The 26,332-nt window shown below is 40.9% G+C and overlaps 1 protein-coding gene across 3 annotated transcripts; it reads left to right on the top strand.

The window, feature by feature from the left end:
* Positions 1 to 1,408: 1,408 nt before the first annotated feature.
* papolg (poly(A) polymerase gamma) lies at positions 1,409 to 24,710 on the top strand. 3 transcript variants are annotated; one of them, XM_031284125.2, is made up of 24 exons: positions 1,415 to 1,695; positions 2,422 to 2,580; positions 3,020 to 3,086; positions 3,260 to 3,341; positions 7,299 to 7,408; positions 8,799 to 8,852; positions 9,468 to 9,579; positions 10,339 to 10,428; positions 11,963 to 12,101; positions 12,234 to 12,306; positions 13,881 to 14,001; positions 14,177 to 14,261; positions 15,262 to 15,315; positions 15,409 to 15,528; positions 15,854 to 15,963; positions 17,391 to 17,512; positions 17,649 to 17,806; positions 18,035 to 18,135; positions 18,578 to 18,780; positions 19,648 to 19,731; positions 19,836 to 19,895; positions 20,076 to 20,179; positions 20,298 to 20,398; positions 22,257 to 24,710. In XM_031284125.2, exons 1-24 carry the CDS (start codon positions 1,679 to 1,681, stop codon positions 22,439 to 22,441), a joined length of 2,511 nt encoding a protein of 836 aa, XP_031139985.1. In that variant the 5' UTR covers positions 1,415 to 1,678; the 3' UTR covers positions 22,442 to 24,710. The 3 variants fall into 3 exon arrangements, with proteins under 3 accessions (XP_031139987.1, XP_031139988.1, XP_031139985.1); XM_031284127.2 differs by lacking the exons at positions 13,881 to 14,001; positions 14,177 to 14,261; positions 15,262 to 15,315; ... (9 more) ...; positions 20,298 to 20,398; positions 22,257 to 24,710 and having other exon boundaries at positions 1,409 to 1,695; positions 12,234 to 12,994; XM_031284128.2 differs by lacking the exons at positions 12,234 to 12,306; positions 13,881 to 14,001; positions 14,177 to 14,261; ... (10 more) ...; positions 20,298 to 20,398; positions 22,257 to 24,710 and having other exon boundaries at positions 1,413 to 1,695; positions 11,963 to 12,105.
* Positions 24,711 to 26,332: the final 1,622 nt, after the last annotated feature.

A 26,332-nucleotide genomic window follows, 5' to 3' on the forward strand; every position in this document is an offset into this window, starting at 1 on the left:
CACTGTTGAGTCAAACGTTTGAAAAAAAGTTTTTCAGTTTCAGTTTCCAGGAAAAGTTAAACACTGGAACAACTTTCATAATACCTTGTTTACAATGCAAGTTGTGCCATTTCACTTCAACACACAACAGACAACTGGCAAACAGTTTTTCAGGCATGCTAACGTATTCACATATACTTTTCTACAGTATATATTATTGTCATTTTAAATGTTGGCAATTGCAAGAACATCTGTTATCAATTATTATATCAGTATGAGCTACAACTAACAGATAATTATGGCCTGTTACGATTATTGGCCCAAAAATTAAATATTGGTACAACCTCATCATTTATTCATCTAGTTACTTTTTAGTTGTATACCTTTATCCTTCCATTTATTTAGTTTTTCTGTGAGTAGGTGCTGCAGGGTGGATACATCAGCACAAAGCAACAGTAAACATGTTATTATAAAGCAGGTTGAGGTGCTTTATAAATACTGTGAAAGTATCAAAATGCTCAGTCTACAGAGAAATGCACACAACCCTTATTCAGAGACACAGAGAGTGCAGATGCACAAGATCCGGAAACGCTGACCAATCAGAACAGACTGGGCTTTTACGGGAGGGGGGGCTTGAAGACACAGGGGCTAAAACAAAGTGTTTCAGACAGGTATATTCAGACAAACAGTATGAGAAAAATAATGTGTTTTTTGGACATTATAGCATGTAAACATGTTCTAGTAGTAACCAAAAATACAACTACGAACCTGAAAATGAGCATAATATATGACCTTTAATTCTTAAATGACCACCTGTAACGATGGGCTTATCATTTAGTTGGTTCTCAAAAAGGTTTTGTGCAGTGGGGAAAACTACAGTTTTAAATATGCTGTTGCATACAGTAACGTTCCATCCATAGACTGTATAATATTAATATATACAGTCTATGGTTCCATCACATCATGGTGCCATTATTAGCTGACATACATTTGGCCGACATAGCCTCTCACCAAAGTGTAATACTTTTTTTCCCTCCAAATATCCAATTATATTTGTATTGTTATATCTCACTTCAAATCCACCTTGTGTGAGAGGTGTGGGTAACATGTTGTTGCAGCCATAGATTGGTTGCAGCTATAGCTAGATATACCCAGAGTGATAGAGAAAGACATTTATATCTCTATGGCTCTGAATATACCTATATCTAGCCATATAACTATATCTATGGTTGCAGCTAGCTAGCTGCGATCGAGTGTGTTCTATTTGTACCATCATGCATCAGAGCAGCATCAGGCCTCGGTGGTCACGTGATTTGTGGCCTGTGAGAGGCGGTGCCTTCTGACGATGGTTCGCTCAGCGTGCTGCGCAGACGTTGTCCCGACAAATGCCGTTACATTTGTAGTTTTGAATAAATAAAAAAAGTCCTAAACTATTAAACGCGTGTCAGATGCTAGGATCCAACCAAGTCCTGCGAGTTTTGTAAAGTAATTAGATATGAGTATTCTTTCAGGATTACGCGCTGAGACGTTATCTTATAAGAAGTGATTCCGGTTCAGGGGGAAGGTTTGAACTGCTCTCTGCAAAGTGACCATTGTTGTAATCAGGTCGAGGCTGTTATCATTTTCACTTGCTGACTTTCTTAGTTTTTTTTTTTACGGGATTACAGCGGGAAAAACCGTACAAGCTTTTTAGAGTGACATGAAAGAAATGTCAAGGTAAGTCATGCATGTGGTACATTTTCCATTTAAGGACTTTTATGTTCGCGTTTTAGATAGTCCTAAAGAATAGGCTAAAAGCTAACGTTAGCCAACTGTCACAACAACCAAACAAGGCCTGTAGCCACCATTTGTTGGCTAGCTCGCTTGTTTGTTGTTGGGTATCTATGGTGTAAATATGCCTAACAAAATGAACGGATTTAACTTGTTTTTGTTTGAGAAAAGGTCAGCCCTTAAATAGGTCTAACCGGAAAGCGAGTCATTAGTTAAACCAATTCTTCCGTAGCAGCCAGCTAACGTTTGCTAAATTAGCCAATTTGTTAGCGCTTCCAGCCTGTTTGTAGCCTCTCGGCTAACGATCGTTCGCCGCCAGCTTTAATAGTGACCCAACGTTAGCTCATTTCAAACATGTTCCTGTAATTGTAATTAATTCAGTTTTCAATTTTGATTTGTAAAACAACTATCGGGTTTTTAATAGGCTTGTTGTTTTAAGTACATTGCTCTCGGAGCTTGTAGCGTGTTTACACATGGGTTCGCGGTAATAATAGAAACTAGCAAATCATAACACTACAATAACTAATGACTGATAAATGCTTTCACCTTGACTTGGTAACTTTAATCAAGTCATTTTTTTAAGACGGGGTTTTTATCGTAATAACGTGAAGTGTCGTGTTGTAGCTGTCATTTCATGTATTGCTCCTTGTTCCCATGTGTGTTCCCTTGCAGCACCATGCCTGGTGGGCAGCAGCCTCAGAAACACTATGGCATCACTTCTGCCATTAGCCTTGCACCCCCACGAGAAATAGACCACCAGTACACCAATAAGCTCTGTGATGCTATGAAACCTTTTGGGGTGTTTGAAGATGAAGAGGAATTGAACCATAGGTAAAGAACCTAAAGTATAATTTTATATTAACCATAACACAATTATGGGGCATCTTGACTGCATACCCTTCATTGCAGCAATCACAACTACACTTGTAAGGGGTGCACACGAAAACTTGAAACACTTGTAATATAATGCACCAGCACTTCTCTGGTAGTCTCAACAAAAATGGAAACTCCAAAGCTTCTCAAAGGTAGCATTTATTGTAAGGCTGTTCTACTGCATTGCATGTATATGTTGCATATATACTGTGTGTATGTGTGTGTGTGTATATATATATATATATATATATATAATATGCGCGTTGATGCTTAATTGCACACATTAACATCAACTGGATTGTGTGGTTTATTTATATAATTTTCTATCTCACTATTTAATTAGTGAAAGGGCTAGATTGTGAATAAAACACCCACTAAAAGTTGTATCTCTTTTCAGACTTGCAGTCCTTGGGAAGTTGAATAACTTTGTTAAGGAATGGATCGCAGAGATCAGTGAATTAAAGGTGGGTACTGTTGTGTTAAATGCCTTCTAAGTACAGACAGTTAGTTATTTATGATGCATTATGGAGGGACTATCAAATCAGAGACACAATAAAGCTATTGTTATGCAATAAAGAGAAGAAAAAAAAAAGTCATACTAATTTGATTACACTGTATATGCTTCTCTCCTCTACAGAACCTCCCACCATCAGCTATAAGCTGTGTTGGGGGCAAGATATTTACATTTGGTTCGTACAGACTTGGAGTGCACACAAAAGGTATGTCTAGTCATTGCAGCTACATCATCGCCATCAAATCACTATTTTATGCCTGGAAGTTGTCTGACAACATTGAACTTTAATGACCACACTTGTACTGTGTGCTTGGCTATATTGACATTCAAAAGGAGCAAATGGAGATAGAGGTATCTGCGACACAGCACTCAACTCCGTCTGAGAAGGCATATCTTGTTGTTTTTGAAAAGCTCAGTTCACCCTGACCACACTAAAGCACAAGGCTGTTATTGTCAGATTCCTCTGCTTTTGAAAGTGTTTTGAAAAGACTAGTTTTGGGGTCTGTAAGCTGTGTGAACATTGGCTTACTGTCGACTGAAAGCATTAGTGTGAATGGGGTTGAGTACATCCTTTCTTTTAACAACAAACACAAGTGAGATCAAAAGATTTAAAAAAGAATCTTAAATATACATGCATAACAGCGAAATACATTGCTCAGTTTTTTTGTTTTACTATTTGTGACTTAATTATTAAGTTATTAAATTTACAATAATTAAATACATTTTTAGGGCAATCCAACAAACTGCATAGTGTTTTTCCATGAATCTGAGTAAGGATGTTCCAAGCTAATCGGCAAAATTGATAATTGTGCTTGATCAATTTTCAATGCTTTGTTTATAACAACCTGTTGCACTTCTGGTGAAATCAAATGTGAAAACTGGCACATGATGATCTATTAAATCAGTTGGACCTATATCCCACAACACATAATCACAGTTGTGAGCAAGTGGACTGCAGGGAAGAGCAAACACATGAACAGGGGCTAAAGTTTCTGTTCACAATATCTGTCTATCAGAGACAAGTGTAGGCCAGCACAGTGAACTGAGCTGTTTTGAGTAAAAACAAAAGTCGCTCTCACAGGTGACGCCCCCACATTGTTTGCTGTTGTTTAGAAAGAACATTTGAATCTCTGTATTTTGTTCAGGCTGGAGATAAAGAGAGGCTGCCCAAACATTCCTGTCGCAACAGATCATTGTCTAAATTAGGGCTTGGCGATATGGCCAAAATCTTCTTTCCCGTTTATAGGTCATTTCATATCTTGGTAACGATACATATCACAATATGACATGTTTTTTTGGTAATTTAATAAATAGTACATATGACATAACCACATGGTAAAGCCTCGTTTTGTATACTCCTGTGTGAATTAAATACTTTCACATGAAAAGTACTGTGTGTTTTCATTTTATTTAGAACTTTAGTGCAAAATGAACAAAACTTGCAAGTATCAGAACGTCAAGGTGGGGACACACCACGGAGACTGTCGGCCCATCTTGGGCCTGTTTGTTACCTTAGTTTCGTGCGGTATGTCCCGCACCGACGCCACTAGTCAACCCTATCGGCTTTATTTCGGCCGATTCAACACAGAGCTGTCGGTGAGAGGAATCGCTCTGATTGGCTGTGCAGCTTAAGCGAATTAGTGCACAAGAAGAAAAAGTGAGGAAAGCAAGCAAACGACCAAGTCAAAAGGGCACACAGAAAGCTCTTCTTACCTTTCATCTTGATCTGATCACTCAATACACATGGGGCTGTCAAAATTGGCTGTCTGGATTCTTCAAAAAAAAAAAAACAGTTCATACTATTTGAATATTTATTTATGCACATTATCTCCATAAGAGGGCAAACACGATACATACAGTAACTACTTGTATAGTTTATTTATTTCAACATAAACATGCCTTTTAAAAGATCACCATACCTACACATTATAAAATAAACTAATAAAATAATGTCCTGTACCATAATACTTAAGATTTTTAGAATTAAAGCTTTAGTGCATAACTTTGATAGTAATGAACATCCGTTACATTCAAGCAATTGCCAAATGAGTTGTTACAAAGCTAATTAAAACTATCAGTGCAACACAACTCTCTCTGTATTTCTCAGTATGGTTATGTTCAGAAGATTGAGTCGTCCGGTGACTTTCGCGTGCAGAAACTCGAGTGAAGATAATTACCTCTTCTGAAGAGTCCAACATGTTTTTTTTGTTTTTTTTTATCCTCTGTGTCCTCCTTGGCTACTAGCAGCTGCGTGGGGGCATGATCACGTAAGGCTTGTATCATGTGGACGTGCCAACAGTGTTGTTGTCATTACTTAGAATTCCTCATGGGGGAGAAAGAAACTACGCACTATAGCTTTAAGAAACTTAAAGACCGTAGACCTCTCTTTGTCTCCCTTTGCACCGTGGTTGGTGCTAGACTGAGAACTGAACCAAGCTAAGCTAGCCGGCTGGCCACTAAATTTAGTAAAATGTAACAACTTAATGTTTCCTTCACACAGTCTTGTCACAGCGTGGGAAAACACATTGGGATCACCTGATGAGTTGTTCGGCTCATTTTCTGTAACCAGCGTAGCATGAAAGCTTGGTGGGTGGAATTAGCAAGCTAACTAGCCAGCCAACCACAGCGGGCTGCCTGGTCGCTCAACTTCCCTACTGCAGGTAGTCTTCTCTGCCAAGAGAACGGATGACAGCCAGGGAGATGGACAAGCCAGCTAGCCATCTCCCAGCGTTCGCTGTCATCCCAAAGGGGAGTGAGGCAAGGGACTGTAGGCTCTGCGCTGCCACTGGCTGATTTGGGCAACTGTGTGTGTGTGTGTGTGTGTGGTAGCAACAGTTTGTAAATCCGGTTACCATTTTGGATGACAAATAGATTACCACTGTCTGCTGGCACGGAGAGTTATTTCCTCACTCAGGCGCAGGACTCGCATGCTAGTTGGCCATCGACTGTAGTCTTTGCGGTGTGTTCACGTACAACCCTTTGACAAAGGCAACGTGAGGCGCCACCAGTCAGCCTTCGTCGCCACTAATTCTTTCCTGTCGTGTGTGTGTGTGCGTTTGTGTTCGCCCAGCCCTAATCTAAATTGAATTGGCTTTACTAGTGTTATTGTAAGCCTACTTTACACTTGGTAATACATAATTGTGTTCATTTTTATGAGGGAACAAATTCAAACACGAGAAGTTTGTATGTAAAAGTAATGAATCCCCTTGTGTAATTGTGTTCTGACATTTGTTCAGCATTTCATAATTTCTCAGTTATTGTAGAAGATAAATATATATTTCACAGTAAATACTAAAAACTAATACTTGGGACCCCACTATTGGAATTTGATTTCACAACTACTTCTGAGATGTCGGGTATAATTCAAGCCTCAAGGGACGTTTTCAGCAGAATTAGAGACGCTGTTAATGTTGCACAACCATTAGTATGGAGAAATGGTTATGGAGTCAGGGCATCAGATGGGAGATTTACACTCACCTCTAGTCCTATCAACTTTTTAAACAAATATTTGAAATGGTTTTCATTTTGACTTGCCTTTTTACACGGTTCGCTAGAACTGAACCCTTAACATTTTATAGCCTGTGGCTAGGGCTGCAACTTTATCGAAATCGCAATACAGACTAGTGCAATATCCAAATCGCAGGAGGGTGCAATATTTGTTAAAGGCAAAATATGTCAAACCCTTTTGAATTAATTATTGTGGTCTTGCAGAGACGTTACAGCCTACAAAACTTATCCTACAGACCAAAGAAAACATCACACTTTAATGATTTAATTTTTTTAAATTTGAATATTTTCAATGAGAATGATGGTACCAAAATGATCATTCCCTCCGATATCGTGAATCATTTCGCAATAACAGTCAAAATAATCACAATTAGATATTTTCTTCATATCATGCAGCCCTAGGTGTGACTGTGCAAAGCAGGTCCAGGCATTATTAGTTTGACAGTCACTGAAAACGATGGTTAAAAAGTTGCTGCACTTGACTTTAGCTGCTCTACTTGTTGTTTATCCATTATGTGTTATCACATTAACACTCTTTAGCCTTGAATGCAGAAACTTTGGTCATTGAACCAATCAGATTGTTACTGAAGTCGTCAACTATTTAACCTACAGGGCAACACAGATTACACTGCTAAAAGTAACGTGTTTCTTCCAGGAGCTGACATTGATGCCTTATGTGTGGCTCCCCGCCATGTAGAGAGAAGTGACTTTTTCCAGTCTTTCTTTGAGAAATTCAAACAGCACGAAGAGATCAAAGACCTGAGGGTAAGTCTTTGTGGCATCTCTGGCCATTTCTCAGTTTCATCTCTTGAGTTTATAAAAACAGACTGTTCATTCAAAGGTCTTTTAGTGTAAAAAGACGGAAGATCAACGGACCGCTTACGTCACTGCTCCTGGGTAAGAACTCCACCCTCTGGGAGAGCGGAGTTCAATGTATTGGAAATGCAGAACAATGCAATACCTAACATTGGTAAACATTGCTCAATTACATTTTTATGGCTGAGTTTAAGTGAATGTTTGCTGAATAGATAGAGAGGAGTTATTATGAAGTAACTGCAGAGAGAAATACCCAAGAGCATCGCCTGTGGTGTTAGGTCTGCTGGTCATGTTTAATTTCCCAAGGTGTGTGTCATCATTAAAATCAATATACATAATGTAAAAGTTTGTTGTGACACTAAATGTATTTAAATTCAGGGTTTCCTGCAGAAAATGTCTCTGTCCGGGCATGCCCCAGCTGCCCGCACATTTGTTGACAAACAACAACAACGACGCACGCGACGGGGAAATGACGATTAATCCCTTTTTTTAAATGTGAATAAACGACCTATTGCTCCTCATAACCACTGAAAACTGTCAAAAAAATCGAACCCAAAGTCCAATTATTATGGACGCTATCTGACATTAAGCGTTTCTGCTTCACATTTTCAGCAGGGCAGCGGAGTGGGTCGACTCTCCACGGTTCTCATGGGCTTTATAAGTCCTAACGTGGAAAAAGCTTAACATGGTTTAATGTACCTAAACAGCGATCAGTGATCACTGAATTTCTCTCTGGTATTGCTCCTCATAACCACTGAAAACTGTCAAAAAATCTAACCCAAAGTCCTTGATTTGATGACTTAGTTAAGGTAGCAGGCGTGCTGTTTAGGCGGCCGCCTTAACTACAAAGTGCTGCGGGAAACCCTGAAATAAAAATTAACAAATTAGCTGCCATTTGTTTATTTGCCGTTTAAAAAAGAAAAATTCTCATCTTGCTGATCTTATCCAAAAATGCACAGTGGTGGCACACTTTTATTGGTGGCTAAATGTTACTGAGAGTATCCGTGTGTTTATTGGATATTGAAAGAGGAAGATGATAATTTAGTTAAATATTGAAACACTCGGCTCCAAAGACAGCCATAGGAGCCCACGTTCCATGCTATGCTCATGTTTTTTGAATTTGAACCCACCTTCATTACAGTTATCAGCTGTCTGCAAACATTTTTCAAAGCACTGCAGAAGGAGTGTGACCTGCTGGAAGCATTACTTTACATGTCTCTTTACAAGCTCTGTGTTCTTGACTTTGATTTTCACCTCATTTTTAATGATGATGCCAGTCAGCTTTATGACCACGTCTTGAATGTGCTGGTGATATTGTCTCTTTTGGTGTTTTCTCAAGGCTGTCGAAGACGCCTTTGTGCCAGTGATAAAATTCAAATTTGACGGAATAGAGGTAAGTCACTTTGAGATCCAAGTGTTCCTCCCAGAAATTACCATTCTAACAAAGCTTTTATAGGTATGTGTTTTGTGGTGTAGACTTTCCCAATTTGGAATCAATGTTCAGCTGTAGCTTCTGCTGCAATAGCTGTGCTAAGAATGATGGTTTTGGTCAGACTTCAACAAAAAAAAGGGTACAGATTAAAACCTTGTTTTCTCAGGCTGAGGTAGAAACTTCTTGACACAGATTGGTCCAGTTTGTAGTTCAGGTCCATGAAAACTACAGAACAGGAAAGCTGATATAAAATAAGGTGACGGAGATGAGCATCAGCATAACTGCTGTTCTGCCTAAAATGTGAAACCTCTGTACATGTTTGTAGTTGGCATATGAAGTATTGTATTCTGCTTTTTTTCAAAATAAACATTTCTGAATCATTTAAAAGTTCATCCTCCTGTGCCATACTACTTTGGACTTGCTTGCCATTCCCAGGAGAAAGAGGAGTCGACCTATTTATGACAAAAAAAAATGTTTTGTTGTTGTGCCTAGTATTAGCCTCAGGTTTCTTATGGATTTGACTGAAATTTGAGCCCCCCTACTATACTCGGTTTCTTCGGTACTTTCTTACTACAGATTGACCTGCTGTTTGCCAGACTGGCCTTGCAATCCATTCCAGACAACTTGGACCTGAGGGGAGACTCCATCCTGAGAAACTTGGACATTCGGTGTATCCGCAGCCTTAACGGTACGCTACATGGCCTCTATCAGACTGATCTCATTAAGTGGCGTATGTATGACACGCCAATCCGTATGCCATTTTGGCGTGTTATCAGGACGTATAATCGCTTTTTAGCGTGTTTATCAACGCCGTTTGGCCTCCATTGACCTACGTTACGTGTGAATTATCGCCGTAGCGAGTAGTATGAAAGGACGGAAGAAACGCAGGACTTTGACCCAGGAGAACCGGGATCGTGTCCAGCGTGTGGCGTTTATTAACCGTTTATTTTTTTAAGCCTTCCCCAATGTTCTTTTCCTAAACCCAACCTTTTTTTTTTCACGTGACGTTGTTCTCGCGATAACACGCCCTTGCCATGTATGTTTACATCCGCTGTATACAGTGTAGACATACACGTGGATAGCTCAAAATACGTACAGATAACACGCCATTTGGCTTTAGGAAAGTAGCATGTATGTTTACGCAAAGTCATGATGCCATGTTGCCTCTATTGGCTCGTACACATACAGTAGAGAAGTAATGCTATTGACTTGAGGCCTGATGCTGTTGCAGGTGCTGTTTTCCAGAGTGAGATTTAATAAATAAAAGAGTAGAAGTCTATAGTGCATCACATTTGCAGCAGCTGGTTGTGGCAGGAATATAAATCTAAAACTGAAGTTTGATTTGATCACTCTTTAACCTTAAACTTTCTCTTGCAGTGTACGCATTAACTTTAAGAGTGCAATACTTTTCTCGCAGTGTTTAAGATTTCTGATGGTTGTCTTCCAGGCTGTCGGGTGACCGATGAAATTCTGTACCTGGTGCCAAACAAAGAAAACTTCAGACTGACATTGAGAGCCATTAAACTGTGGGCAAAACGTAAGTGGTTTCAAATGTGTTTGTAATGTTGGGTGCACTTTAACAACTTTACTTTATTATGTGTCAAATTTCGCACAATCGATACCTTCTGCTCTCTCGTGTTTCACCACATGCGGGGACTGGCAAAATGCATAGGCACGAACACCACATGTCTGCCGCCACATTCCCACAGCACCCACCCGCCACCACAAAGCAGTCAACCTAGGGGGAAATGTATATCAAATATACAAATGATCTAAAACGGGATTGTTACAAATTTGTGTGCCGAATTGATGATTTTTACCTCCCAACAGGTGTCCTTCCAGTTTAGCGTATACATGGAAAAACCCACACTCATCGTTTGGGTAGTCTCGCATTGCCAGAACTATCTCCACGGCGCTGTGGAGTAAGGTCTGGCTACACCACACATATATTCTGGGATTAGGCGAGAAAAACGCTCTGGGTCGGGGTTTTTAAACCAATCGAAATCATCTTGGGCGGCGCTAAGCTCCGGACACAGCGACGGTGGCTCTGCAAAATGGTCTCGGGGAGGAACTTGTTTTTGTGGAACATTTGCACCCCACAAAAGAAAACACCACATACAATATTAAATGAAGTTAACCGTTTACACAGTACAGTAACGTGAGGTATTTAAATTAGCTGGATACATGGTTAAACGTAATTTGCTCTTACCACTGTATCGCTGTGTATTTTGTCGATAGCAATCCCCACCTATCGGTCCCAAAAAGGCCCAGTTGGATAGAAATGCTGTTAACGTATTCTTTGTAAATCTTTACAATCATTCCCCCAAAGAACCAAGCAGGCCTGCCTTAATGCACGATCCAGATTTTCTTAAAAAATTACCATTTTCAGCCTGCTAGCTCAAAGTTTGTTGTTGTTTCACGAGGAGAACCGATTAAGAGCGGCCACGCACAGAGAGCTGAGGCTATGTTTAGACGGAAACGATCTGAAGAGAAAACGCAAAAGTGGCGTTGCGTTCTCACTTTATATTCCGCGTTTAGACGAGCGTTAAGGTGGGAAATCTGCGTGCATATGGTGACGCAAAAGTGTGTGAAATGCGATCCACCAAGTCCACGCACCTGCGTAGAACCTTCCTTCTACTTGTCTCCCTCTCCTCTCCTTAGTAGCGCGAAGCGAACAACAAAAGCTTACAATTTTGTCTGGACAGACAAGGAGGTGGAGTTATTGCTCCAAACAATGCATACACAGAGTTGCACCGTGCGTTTTTACCCTTTAGACGGGAACACGAAGGTGGAGTTTTTAAGATTTCCTCTCTAGAATGGTGGTTTCACTTTTTTGTGTTTTTTCAAGCCCCAAAAATGCCGTCGCCGTCTACTGAAAGGCACATCTGATAAAATATTTTGTTTGTTTTCACCCGCGAGCGTATTCGTGTAAACAGGTCCTGAAAGTGAGGGACACGGTGGATGTCGGGCAATTATCCTGGAAATGTACTTCTATTGATCCAGACTATCTTTTGGGCAACGCCAATATTTTTAGGATGACTCTGCCTTATTGTACTGCCCTCTGCCTGCAGGTCGTGGGATCTACTCCAACATGCTGGGGTTTCTGGGTGGAGTGTCATGGGCCATGTTGGTGGCCAGGACCTGCCAGCTCTACCCGAACGCTGTGGCTGCAACGCTGGTCCACAAGTTCTTCTTGGTGTTTTCCAAATGGTGAGCATTTATCTCTTGCAATGACAACCTCCTGTTTGTCCTGTCCACTTGATGGCAGTATTTCAAAGCCTCGTGCGATGCCTTATATTTCAGTATTCACATTTTACTACATTTGTCATTTCCATCCTACAGGGAGTGGCCAAATCCTGTGCTATTGAAACAGCCTGAGGACAGTAATCTGAATTTACCTGTGTGGGATCCTAGAGTGAGTATGACACCAGTGTTTTATTTCCACATGTTAATGATGTTGGTATGCCTCCATTTTGTATGTTTATTGCTGTGTAGACACAGGAAACACTATCTGGACAGACTTAATCTGCTGAATTGTGAGTTTGTTGCTGTTTTGAAAGTTAGTTCAACAAATAGAGTATAGGTGCATTTATTTTCTCTTATTTCATGTCTCCTCATTCCTCTGTCCTCATGTGACCCGGAAATTGATCGGGTCCTCTATCTTGAGTTCCAATGTTCTTAACTCTGCTCGGAGGAGGCTTCCCAGAGCAGCTTGGAGCAAGGAAGACTTTCTACGTGGACGTCTTTTATCAGACAGACACACTCCTTTAGTAAAAAAATGCATTAGCAATTGAATAGCAAAACAGATCTGACCTTTTGTTTAAATCCCATAACAACAACAGTACTGTGTGCAGTAAATATTTGTCAAGGACACCTTTACACACTCTTCTTGCAGGCTATCCATTTGAATCGTCTTTCCTTGGCCAGGGCTTTGATATATTTGTTTTGACTTTTAGTTTTGCTCTTACTGTTTCTCATATTACCATACATTTACTTATCCTAAACTAATTAACCTAATAGCCTTCATTGAAAACATTCTAGCTGTTGTAATTGCTGTGTCATGCTTGTTGTGTCCCTTCAGCAATAAACACATTTTAATTATCTATTGGTGTCGTTTCCGTTCAGTCACAGTACGGCCAACAACCAGGCAGAAAGTATAGTTTTTAGATATTATAATTTCCCAAATGTTTAGGCTACTTTAAGTATTTCTGTTTACTGTGAGACATGCTCATCATAATCTAGAAAAATGACATAATTGCATGGTAAAGGCTTTGCTGCTGGCAGTAATGACTTGAAGTTGGTGACCAACAGCTCTTCAGAAAACCGCTAAATAGCTCTTGGTGGTAAGGAGGCATTCTCACAGAGTCCCCCTTTTTAACACAGACAACCTGGAAAAGGTCATCGAATGGCTGATATCCGATGTAAAACAGATATTAACTAGGCATGTGCTATGTACTGTGTACATCTGCACACGGTTTAACTACATGTGTGTTATGCATGTGTTAATCAGCTGATATTAAGGCTCAATGTGCACATGTAGTATTTCAAATTTAGTTTTTGTCACGTTGATGAACATTGAAATGAAATGGCTAAAATGAATATCACCAACAGTGGAGACTGTTGTTTAGTTGGGCACATTCGCATACTCTAATGGAAGATGCTAAAGCTCCGTTACAGCCCACAGATCTAGCTGTGCACCCTTCATCAGTAACTGACAAATCCCTTCACCTGATGTTTGAGAGGGAAGCAAGTCTGTAAAATAGGTGTGTGTGTGTGTGTGTGTGTGTGTGTGTGTGTGTGTGTGTGTGTGTGTGTGCGCGCGCGCCTGTGTTCCTGTGTGTATGAGGTGGGGTGTGTGCCCTTGGTTTAATGATGCCATTCAGTACGTTTTCTCTAAAAATTCAGTTTGCTGGGATGAGTGTCGACGTGTTGGTGAAGGCTCTCATTTCTGCAGCGAAACCAATCTTGGTCCATGTGCGGTGTTTTTAGGTGAACCCATCCGACCGATACCACCTGATGCCCATCATCACGCCTGCCTATCCCCAGCAGAACTCCACGTACAACGTCTCCACGTCAACACGCACCATCATGAGCGAGGAGTTCAAATACGGTAACATAGGCTGCATGACTGAAACAACTGCATTTCCAGTTCTTCAAATCTTGTATCTTGTCTATCTTGCCGAGTATTTAAAAAAAAAAAAAGCAATAGTAACCACAGTGTCACTTTGAATGTTGAGTTGTTTAGCCTGATATGTCTTTTTCCCCACTGTGTCTGACATGAACAGGCCTCAGCGTCACAGATGAGATTCTTCAGGGAAAAGCAGAATGGTCCAAACTCTTTGAGCCACCCAACTTTTTCCAAAAGTACAAGTAGGTGTTGATTTTTTCAGATAAATGATTGATGATTGTACATATTATTTACCAAAGCAAGATGAATATCCGTATCATGTTAGGTTGTGTGGAAATGATTGGTTCGTGTGACAGTTTTAACAGGCCATAGGTTGTATTTGTGCAGTTGAAACTAAAACGGGATGATGCAAGTTTTTGCTTTTTTTCGACTTATTGTTTTCACATTTTGGGGTTGGGCAGATTTGACTCATCCTAACTGTGGTCAGAGTTTGGTTGACTCATTTTGTTTATGAAAGTTCCACCCACACAAGTACCGTAACTAAGTGTTCTGCCTTGTTCTGTTGGTACATTACCTGGGCTCTGGTGTGAATGGTCATAGTCCATAGTTCCACTGTGTAGCACATTGAGTTACAGACTTTTGATGATCAATACAGTGTGATACAACTTTATTCATTCATTAAAATCATTTTGCTCCGCTCAAAAAGAAGAAATAAAAAGAAAAGCGCAGAGTTAGACAACAATTACACATATAGTACAAAGATGAAGACATGTCAACAGCCATGGCAAAGAAACATGTTGCGTGATATCCTCGGGTCCAGATCTTAATTTGCAGCAAACTGATTTTGGATTAGCAACAGGATAAACTGATGCGTAAGAGTTCTTAAGCCTGTTGTATCTAAACGAAGGGACTCTAAACCGCCTGTTAGAAGGCAGAAGTCGGTATTCATAATTTAAAACATGCTGCTGAATCACCCCATTTAATGATTTATATTGCATGTACACTAGAAGTTGAGCGGAATCATACATGTAGAGATGTACAGGGGCTGGACACAAGATCATTATGCCCCTCACGGTAGTCTTTCAGTAAATACTAATTGTTTTGAGGGAGGTTTTCATTCAGTTGTGTGGTCTTGAAGCTGTTTTTCATCACAGATGCACCTGGGCAGGCTGTAGCAGATGTTGACATAATGCTGTAGCGTTTAGCTACTAAACAACTCTGATTTTCTGTTACGTGCTGCAGGCATTACATCGTTCTGACTGCCAGTGCCTCCACAGAAGAAAACCACTTGGAATGGTAAGCGTCTGTACTGAGTGAAATCGTACTGCAATACTGTGAAGATAACTTAACCGGCACCTCTGTGAATACATCCTTATGTTTTTCCCTCAGGATCGGTCTGGTGGAGTCAAAGATCCGTGTTCTGGTGGGAAACCTAGAGAGGAATGAGTACATCACCCTGGCTCATGTCAACCCCCAGTCCTTCCCTGGGTCCAAAGAGAACCGCAACGAGTGAGTTCAGTTTTATCCATACTTAACAAACACAGCTCAGGGAGAAAGATCTGGATTAGTGAAGGCCAATCCTGCTAATCATTAAACATTGTTTTGTCCTTGAGTAATTGGAACACGTTGCCTGTTGACGTGTGAACACTGCTAGTGCAAGTCCGTGAGTCATGAAGTCATTATTGGCAAGGGTTTTGTTATTGATTGTTATGTAGAGACATGGCCTTCGTTGAATGCTGCTTTGAGAGTACTGAAATTGTGAATGCATTTCTGTCACATTGATTTGCTCTGCTATCACACGCATGTTCCAACATTATGTGTGTTTCTGCAACAGGAACGATTTTGTGTCCATGTGGTTCATTGGGATCATTTTCAAGAAAGTGGAGAATGCGGAGAGTGTGAACATTGACCTGACGTACGACATCCAATCTTTCACAGACACTGGTAGGTCCTGTCATATCACTTCTGTCGGTGGTCGGGGAACAACCAAGTCAAACACTTTTATACTAATTTAAAAAAAAAAAAGGCTGCAGGGCTTTTCTAGTATACAGTACACTGCAAGTATGCCCTGTTACACCTGCTACGCTCTGCAGTGCCCTGCTACGTCCTGCTACACCCTGCTACGTCCTGCTGCGTCCTGCTACGTCCTGTGACACCCTGCAGTGCCCTGCTATGCCTACAGCTACTACAGCTACTATTTCTAGTCACTGATCCATTATCTTTATTGTGACTATTATTGCCACTGTTCATCACACCCCCAACCGGCACCTTCAGACACCGCAAGACCCTGGGTCTGTCCGAAGTTTCTCCCTAAAAGGAGTTTTTCCTCGCCACTAAATGCTTGCTTTTGGGGGAATTAGTAGAATTGTTGGGTCTTTGTAAATTATAGAGTGTGGTCTAGACCTACTCTGTCTGTAAAGTGTCTTGAGATAACTTTTGTTATGAATTGATACTATAAATAAAATTGAATTGGGATTAAAAACCCATTCAGCATAAATGCAGTGAATTCAGGTCTTCAGGGACAATTTCTGCTGTTTTGCTTTCTTGACAAAATGAATCCACACAGTTTAACTAATCACACGCAACATACGTTTTTTTGTCTCGTAAGAATATAAGAGAAAATACAGAATTCCAGTCTGTAAGACACTTTAATTTTATTAGGAATAACATGGAAATACGTTTAAAAGCATTTTTTTTTTTAATAGGTAACCTGTCATATACTGCTATATTATATGAAAAATGTGAGTGGAGGTTTACCATGTTTAAAATCTTGAACATAATGGTTTGTAGGAAAATGCTACGCAGAGGCAACCTGCAAGAGCGTAAGCCATAAAATGGTGTCAAAATCGAAGAAATGGCCAGCAGTCAGTTGGACTACGCTAAGAAGACAGTCAAACGCGTTTTATACATAGCCTGGTTGACACCAGACCCTTCTCAGTTGTAACTGAGAGTGGGTCTGGGCAAGCTTCATTCACAGCCCATTTCCAAAGGGGCGTCGCCAACGGACGCCGCTCAAATGCCTCTATCTTGGCGCAATTGGATAGTCCTTCAACCAATCAGACCAACGATCCGTGTGACGTAGCAGCGACAGCAGCATCAACGGGTTGCTGCGCTTCGGTGGCCGTCGTGTTGAATGTAAACAAAAAGCTGCTCGCCGTCGCTGCGCTATCGTCATCGTGTAAAGCCCGCCTCAGCGGTTGTGATTGGTGCCTCGATTTGGAAAAATTGGAAATGGGCTTGAATGGGCTCTTGGCCAGACTGACTTGCAGAGCAAATCTCAAATTTGCCCGAAGTTCATCAGGGTTTACCCAGGCTAGTTTATATATTGATGCCAGTAGTTAATTAACCTTAGATCGACATGTTCTCTGCAGTGTACAGACAAGCCAACAACATCAACATGCTGAAGGATGGGATGAAGATTGAAGCAACGCATGTGAAGAAGAAACAGCTCCATCAGTACCTTCCTCCTGAACTGGTGCAGAAGAAGAAGAGGGTGAGATATTAATGTGCAAGTTGGGATAAAGCCTTAATGATTTTCAAACATTTTTCTTGTGATTGTCGTAATATTTTTCCTCATTTTGTGTATTGATTGTGTTTCTGTTCATTTCCCCGTGTCTTCTTTGCTGCAGAGCATAGCGGAGTTGAACCGTAGCTCTAACGGGGGGAGCTCGAAGCGGATCTCTCTGGACAGCAGTCACCTGGACAGCTCCAGAGACACAGACTCAGGGACTCCCTTCACCTCCCCAGCCAGCAAACCCTCTAAGCCTACTTCCGACACAGAGGACAGGTATGACGCACCTCTAGACTTTTAGTGCCGTTTTTATTAACTTTTTTCTACCTGATGCATTGTAGTGTTGTAATTGTGAATTGCATTGGATTTTTTTTGTATCACCAGATGTTCTATTCTAATGCGTGTCCTATTCTTTTTGCCATATATTACTATTTACAATGACCAGGCTCAACACACCATATGATGCTGAGTGAATGTTTTCTGTCTCTCTTTGTATTTTTGCAGCGTCAGCCCTCCCAAGCAGGTTTTTGTGGAGGGCTCCCCAGCACCCAGTGCGGCAGCAGCTGCTCCAGACCAGGGCATGTCCATCCCCGTCATTGGCTCAAGTGAGTCATTTTTCCCATGACTATTACACAGATACTGTCATTTTCCTCTCTGGGATAGGCTGTTCAATGTTTCAGTAATTGTATAAAGAGGCATATGGGATAATTGATAGTCCCATTACCTAGCCAGCATATGCATACTGTAGACCTTTTCACAGATGTTAACGTAAACATTCGAAATGGCCCCACGTTGATTTTCTGTTGCAGTGTATGTGAATGACAGGAAGTTAACAAGCGGCCAGGCTGTTGCCTAGCAATTGAATTCCATTGAAAAGGTCTATACGTAATAATAAGTACCAACCAAGCTCTTTTAAATCTAGAGAACAATGTTGATATACAAACGGCATGTTGATATTGGAAATGTTGAAAACATCATTATATGGATATCAAAGATGTGGATAAATGATCCTGATCTAATTTTTTTCTGGTCTGTCTCATTCTGTAGAGCCAGCGGTTAAAGCAAAGTCTCCTTCCCCACCAGCCAGCAGCTCCGTCCCCACGGTGCTGAGTGGGGATGTGCAGCCCAACGCCACCAGCAGCCCCAGGGAGGAGCCCAACGGCCTAGAGGACTCGGTCAATGGAGCTCCTGTCAAGAGACCCCACTCGCCAACACAAGAGGACCTGGCCAAGAGGCACAAAGACACAGAGGTGACCAGGGCAGGAGTTAACCATATCTATTTGCTTTGACTATATTTGGTGTTGGATTTAAAGGAACACGCCGACTTATTGGGACTTTAGCTTATTCACCGTATCCCCCAGAGTTAGATAAGTCCATACATACCCTTCTCATCTCCGTGCGTGTCGTAACTCTGTCTGACGCCCCCACCGCTAGCCTCGCTTAGCCCAGATCCTGGAGGTAACCGGCTCCATCTAGCCTACTGCTCCCAATAAGTGACTAAATAACGCCAACATTTTCCTATTTACATGTTGTGATTTGTATAGTCACAGCGTGTATAAATAACAAGGTCACATGAGACACAGCCATCTTCTAACGTATACATATTGCGAACTATATTCTCAGAAGGCGAAGCACTGCTACTTGGGCGGAGTGATTTGCTCGCAGCACCTGAGAAGCCCCGTGGTGAGGAGCAGAGAGTAACAACGGTGCTTTTCAGGTGTTTCGCTAATCACTCCGCCCAAGTAGCAGTGCTTCGCCTCTCTGAGAATATAGTTCCCAGTATGTATACGTTAGAAGATGGCTGTGTCTCATGTGACCTTGTTATTTGTACACGCTGTGACTATACAAATCACAACATGTAAATAGGAAAATGTTGGCGTTATTTTGTCACTTATTGGGAGCGGTAGGCTAGATGGAGCCGGTTACCTCCAGGATCTGGGCTAAGCTAGGCGGTGGGTGAGTCAGACAGAGTTACAACACGCACGGAGATGAGAAAGGTATGTATGGACTTATCTAACTCTGGGGGATACGGTGAATAAGACAAAGTCCCAATAAGTCGGCGTGTTCCTTTGAATTGAATGGCAGATTTAATTGGTACCGTACTGTTTTTGCTACAGGAGGTGTCCAATGACGACTTAGCGTTTAAAGAGCCATATCCACCGTCCTTGGACCCCAACACACATGGAGAAGGACCCAATACTGTAGGTGTTAGTTACTCTGGCTGCCTCTATTGACCGTGTAATGGCAAAATGGCAATGACAAAACAAAATTAACGTTTTCACGTGTTTTCCCACTTCACCATTAGACCCCCCTTTCTGAGTCAAAGGCTAAGCCCATTCCAACCCTTGATACCTCAAGAACACAGGTAACGTCTTCTTTGTTAACCATTAGCTTTATCTTATACCTGAATGGTTTGATTTGAATTAACGTTGGATAATTACTCTCTCTACGTGGTGGACTTGGGTTCTGTTGAAGCAGTTATTCAATGATTTTTAATAAAGCTTCCGAATGTGTTGTGATTCATAATGTCTGTTTCCTACCTCAGAGACTTCCCAGCATGGAGCTGCCAGACGCCTCCTCGCCTCTCCCAGCAAGCAACAGTTGTCGCGTCGTGAAAAATTCCATTAAACTGGCCCTCAACCGCCACAAGTGAGCTCCCAACTATTTTGCCGGCACCAATCACGCCACTCGAAACCGCCGGTGTTATTTGGCTTAGTAATGTTTTTAACGTTGTATTTCTTGGCCTGTCTGTTTCAATTGAATGTAGCATCACACCTCCCAAGCCCCCAGTGTTTGAGGCTACCCTCACCCCTGACGCTCCTCCTGCCAGTGAAGAAAAGGGCATGTCCATTCCTGTCATTGGCTCTAGTGAGTAATGAATTGCTTTTTCAGTCAATTATCAGTTCTGGTAATTCATCAGTGTGCTCATCACGCAGATTTGTTTTTGTCTAGTGTTCATTTTGTCACGGAAAACTATGGCAAAGATATATTTGTTAACAACCTTTTTTTATTTTAGATGAAAACCAGACTGAAACTATAAAAACGTAAGCATTGATAACAAAGCCTTTCGACAAAACGGTTGATTTTAGCTGCTTGACTAATAAGCAGCAGAACAGTAACGTCTCTGCTAGTAATGTTAGCTAACACATGGCTGGACTAGATGAGTCCACAGTCCCACTGAACATGTTACAACTGCAACAAAACAGCTGGACCAAATCACAAAAACATGCAGGACAGCACACTGATCATCGTTTTTATTTTATTTGGAAGTAAGCTAACGTTAACATAGCATTTAACAACATTCATACAGCATGTGGGTTGTAAAGTAAATTTTACTTTCAGTCAGCTGTTTTTTGTATTTATCTGTATCAGTATGACTGCAAGATTAATGTTAGCTGTCAGCTATCTAACATAAAACTTCCTGTAGATGTGCTCCTAATGGCTTTTTTTTTTTTTTTTTTTTTTTGTCTAAATGTTATCTAACATTAACACTAGAAGTGCCGGAATTCCATAACTACTAGAACTGCCATGAGCGGTCATTTTGACCGCCAGTTTCCAAACTCTATAATCTCTCATGATAAATACCTAATTGCAATATTGTATTATGTATTGTGTTAGGATATCTTTAGAAAAACGTAATAACACCGAAATGTACATTTTTACGAGTTTAATTATACATTTGAGTAGTAATACGTGTTTCAATTATTCATATCATGGCACAGTAAACCGTAATTATTTCATACATTCATATCCCGAAAAATATGGTGTGGAAATTCATTCAACTTAACTCATAACAGCCAAATAACAATTATAAGTATCTTATTTGAACATTTAGCTATAACCTAACCTAGCACTGCCTCTGTTTTGGCGTCTGCTGCGGTGCGCAGCGCTGCTCGGACCGTGAGCTGCTGCCCTTTTTTCCTCCATAAACTCCGCTCTCAGCTCCTCTGCCAGTTGCTGCATGAACTTCCTCCGGGCAATTTTACTGCTGGTGCACTCCTTGGAGAGGATGTGTGCAACAATTCCAGTCAGTTCGAGGATGTATAAAGTTATATGAACATGTAGACAGCCACCGGCCATCTACGTGTACCGCGCCTTTCACAGAGCGAGCGCCCGGTGTTTGCCTTCTGATTCAGAACAGAGTGCCTCCACGCCGTAGTGCATCGGCCCATCGGTGATGCCCACACTTGTTACTCGAGACCGCTAGTTACGTTGCTCTGACAGAGACTGTGGTAGTTACTAAGCAACCAAGATGCATCTTCAACCGCGTGAAAAATTAAAAACAATACCGCGAAAATCCGAGCGGTCAATATGACCGTGTATGGCCGAAATAGGTAAAAGTGACTGTATTTTCTTTGCCTTTTGTGTAATGTATATAAAAACAATTTTAAATTAAAATACAGACTCTTTTAGGAAAAGTCAGGCAGCAGCAGGATTGGCCGTTCTAGTGTTAAAGATGCTTGTCTTATGTTAAACCGAGACATTGAACAGTATTTAAGTGAACAAGTGGGTCAGTCCCAAGAGCCGCGCATACGTACACAACAAACATACACAACAAAGATGGCGACAGAATTAGAACAGCACAACAAAATTTAGAGAACATTTTCATTGATGAAAACTAGACTAAATCAGATGACTAAAATGTGACTACGGTAAAACTTAGATTCATTTTTAAAATCAGGCTCCAAAATGAGCACTCTCTTTGTCCTTCTCTTTCTCTCTGTAGAACACGTGGCATCCAAACACGCGGCGGCGGCGCCCCCCTCCGTGGGCAGCTCCATCCCCACATTAGTGAGCCGAGGAGCTGACCCATTGAACGGAGCGACCGCCAAGAGAGCCCACTCCCCCACTCTGGAGGAGCAGGCCAAGAGGCTGAAAGAAACAGAAAAGGCCAGAATCCATATAGCTTGAACACATACCTATAGACTAGATTTATACACTCACAGAGTTGGGGCTTTACAGTTAAGTCAAACACCGAGAAGTTGACTTCACACAGGGGGCAGGGATTGTGTTCAGGTCGGTCCGTGTCTAAGTGTGAAGCAGCAGGACGGACACCTCACCTCAAGTCTTCAGAGATTACAGATTTGCCTGTGGATAGGTGATTTTGGTCAAACCAGATGTTGTGAGCGCCCTTCTGTCACGCTCACGGTCAGAGGGCATTTACAGTAACACAACAATCACGGAGATATCTGACATCTGAGAACTTAAAGCCACCGTTTTTTGTTTTTTTACTCTCCCTCGCCGTTTAAAAAAAAAAATAAAAAAAAAAAAATATATGTACACAGTACAGATGGAAAATGAGCTGTTCTTCTTTTCATTTTCCCTTTTTTCTAGCTAACATGTTTTAAAAACAGCCCAGAACATTTATCAACGCTTTGCTACACACACTTCTGGTGTATGCTGATTATTTTCTTTTTCTTTTTTCCCCAAACAGAAACCTGTACAGTAAATGTTGATGTACATAAACTTTTTTTTTTGTCTTAAAAAAAAAGAAGAAAAAGATCACTGTTAAGTCTTTTGACCATTCTATTGTAGTTTTATCTAAAAAGGAAGAGAAAAAAATGTTTAAAAAAAAATGTTATTTTTTGTTTTTCTCTATTGCTTGTCCAAAACAGTTGTCTCCAGCCCTAGATATTTTTTTTTTTTTTTTTTTTTTTTTTTTTTGTAAACACTGTATAGGTTTGGATACAGTTGCAGGGAGGCTTTATGAGAGTTTGCTTGGATATGACGGAAATCACAACCCACGAACGACCCTTTGGACCACCACAGCTACCCAGAGAGAGGGCTTCAGGTTGGTATTGGACTTGCAGTGTTGTAGGTGATTACAGACACCCAGTGACAGCAGTGCTTCTCAGGTGCCGGTAAGAGCAAGGCAATCATCTTTGGGACAACAGAACGTCATGCATTTTCTGGGAGTGGTGACGTGTCTTTCTGGTTTATTGTTCAGCTCCTGAAAGAATTTAGTACAGAACATGAGAAGAACCATATCAATAATGCCACGCTATTACTTCTGTTCAGTGTAGCTTCAGTGTCAAAGTGCCGCGCCTGTTGTACGTCTTGGATTAAAAGAAGGAGGTTGATGAGTTTTCTGCTTACGTTTTCTTGGTGTATTTGAGCCCTAGATGTCGATGATAGGTGTGGTTGAAACAAACGTGAGCGCTGGACGGTTTAGAAGGGCACAAAGTGTTTGAATTTCCAGTTTTGTGTACGTACCTGTGATCGTCTGACACCTAAAATTAATCTGTAGTCCATCAGGAGGGCTAAACAGCTTCTTTTTTTTTTTTTTTTTTTTTAAGAAAAAAAAAAAGGGTAATTTGTTTGGCTTGACATCCCCTACCCCCCGCCAGTTCACCGTGGTCTGTTTACTAGTGAAACCGATGAAGCAAAGTCCTGGTTGCTTATGCGTCCATGTCCATGAATGATATTGTGGTGCTTTGTGAAGAAAAAAAAATGGTTTGAGGCTTTTTGACAAGTTGTGCTGGTTGTTGCGTATGCATGTGTACATGGTTGACTGTATGTTTGTGTGTGTGAGAGAGCGTGCATGCATAGATGGTTGTCTGTGTTGGAGAGAGACGGAGTTCCCTTCGTTTTGGGTGTTAACACTCTGCGCCTCCTGTGGAGGTTCTTAAAAGGCATCTCCTGAGGCCACAGGTGGGGGGGACAGGGGGTCAGGAGAAAACTTTCTTCCTGCCTTAGGCCCCAACCTTCCATCTTTTATGGTCTGAAACTGAGTGACTGACTGCACAGAAGATATATGTGTACAACAAAGTATAAAGTGATGCTGACGAGGCACCCTCTTCTTCAGAGCAGGTAGAGACACAGGGACACACGCTCTTTTTTTCTTTCCCCAGCATCCGTTTCCCCAAATAAATGTACAGAGAACAGTTTTTTTCAAAAGGCATATACTTCATTATTTGGGGGTTTCTTATCACTTTATTTATATTTGCATATTTGTACCATGTGATCTTTTTTTTAATAGCATTCATAGCAGGTAGGTCTCTTGAATTAAATCTGCACCACTCTGTTTCAGACAACTCATGTTTTGCTGTTCAGAAACATTTAACAAAACAGTTCATTTAGATGTTTGTTTCTAAAATGTATTGAAAGGGTATTTTTGTATGTGTTTATCACTTCCTTTTAAATGACTCCTTACCGAAACCCATTAAACCCCTAAAACTACGCTGGTGTCTGTGTTCTTTGTTACATATATTTTTACATTGTACGATTTGTAGTTGCCACATACGTAAGGCTGTGCTGGCAGTAACTGGGATGGGTTTATTTTCCTTTTTGATGTCTTTAAAGTGTCAGTTTACTTAAATCATAAAATACATCTCACTAATCAAACTTGGAAATTACCTTTTTAAATAACTCAACAGCTAGTAACTCCAGATGTTCCACAGATTCCACAACTTTTGTAGTTCCCCAAAAAAATACCTTGGATTGATAATGAGGTGTAAATGTAATTGAATTTAATATAGGAAAATGTATTCAAGCTACTAAATCGACTTAATGCTATTCCTTTAAAGGTCCAAGGTGTAGGAATTTCTCCCATCGTAGTGTTGAGATCATATATCGCAATCGACTCTCAGTTCAAAGTACGTATTACAGCTACGGTAGCCTTCACACTTCAAAAAGCCGGTCTCTTGCTCTTTTCAATATCCTTTTTCTGGGCGAAGAAGACCCCTGTTCCTGAAATTTAGATTTCTAATGCGTGTGGTCCTCCATTTTTCCTTCTTCAAACTTGCCGGGGCCGGGAAGCTACGATACCCATTAGCAGCGTTAGCAGCACCTGTGAGTTTATCATGTGATAGCGAAAATGCGAAAGGCGGAGCAGTATGTCCTGGATGTCCCTTACCGGCTAACATATTTCATGATGGCGCATGAATATGGAGCATCTATCCCAGTTCATGCGAATGCAAATGTTAAATTTCAAGGCAATAGGAATACTTGGAATTGATGGTGGTGGTAAATATTCATGAAAAAGGACAAGTTTGTGAACGGGCAACACAGATTTTGATAATTAACAACTAAACACATTACACACTGGACCTTTTAAAGCCGGGGTCTTCTTCTTAGCTGAAAGAGAAACTGAGTAGGGACCCCCTACTGCATATACTGTATAAAATTGAGTTGCATATTAAACTGGGCCGACTGAATGAAAATAGTCATCATTTATACATACATGTATTTATACATACATGTCTGAAACGTACATACATGTGGGAGGCACAGTGAATCTTTAAGCTTAACTGTAAGGCTACCATAGTGGCTAGCTTATCTATAGTAAGCTCATCTTCAATATGTAAATATATATGGTTTTCACAAATAGGCCAATTTATCTGCACTATTGACATGTTGGATTCATATTAATGTATATTTTCAGACATTTAAATTTTTGAAAAAAAAGAAACTTCCAGAAAAATGTTTTAAATAATTTGGCGACCCCCCTGCACTAACTCTGAGGACCCCCTAGGGGTCACGGACCCCCTGTTAAAGATCTCTGCTTTAAAGACATGTTTTTTTTTTTTAAGTATACTGGTATAGATTGTTTATACAGATGGTTAGCTCTGTGACCCAAATGTAATGTTAAAGTGCTCATATTATGCTATTTGACTTTCCCCCTTTCCTTTATTGTGTTATATATCTTGTTTGTACATGTTATAGGTTTACAAAGTGAAAAAGACCAAAGTCCACCCCAAAAGCACTTACCATCTCCAGCCTTTACTTCCGTGACGAACATGCGTCACTTTGTAACATGTTATAATGCTCGCCTAGCTGCTAGCGTAGCACTCCCTCATACTC

This window comes from Sander lucioperca, chromosome 15 (assembly GCF_008315115.2).
Source record: "Sander lucioperca isolate FBNREF2018 chromosome 15, SLUC_FBN_1.2, whole genome shotgun sequence".
Taxonomy (NCBI): domain Eukaryota; kingdom Metazoa; phylum Chordata; class Actinopteri; order Perciformes; family Percidae; genus Sander; species Sander lucioperca.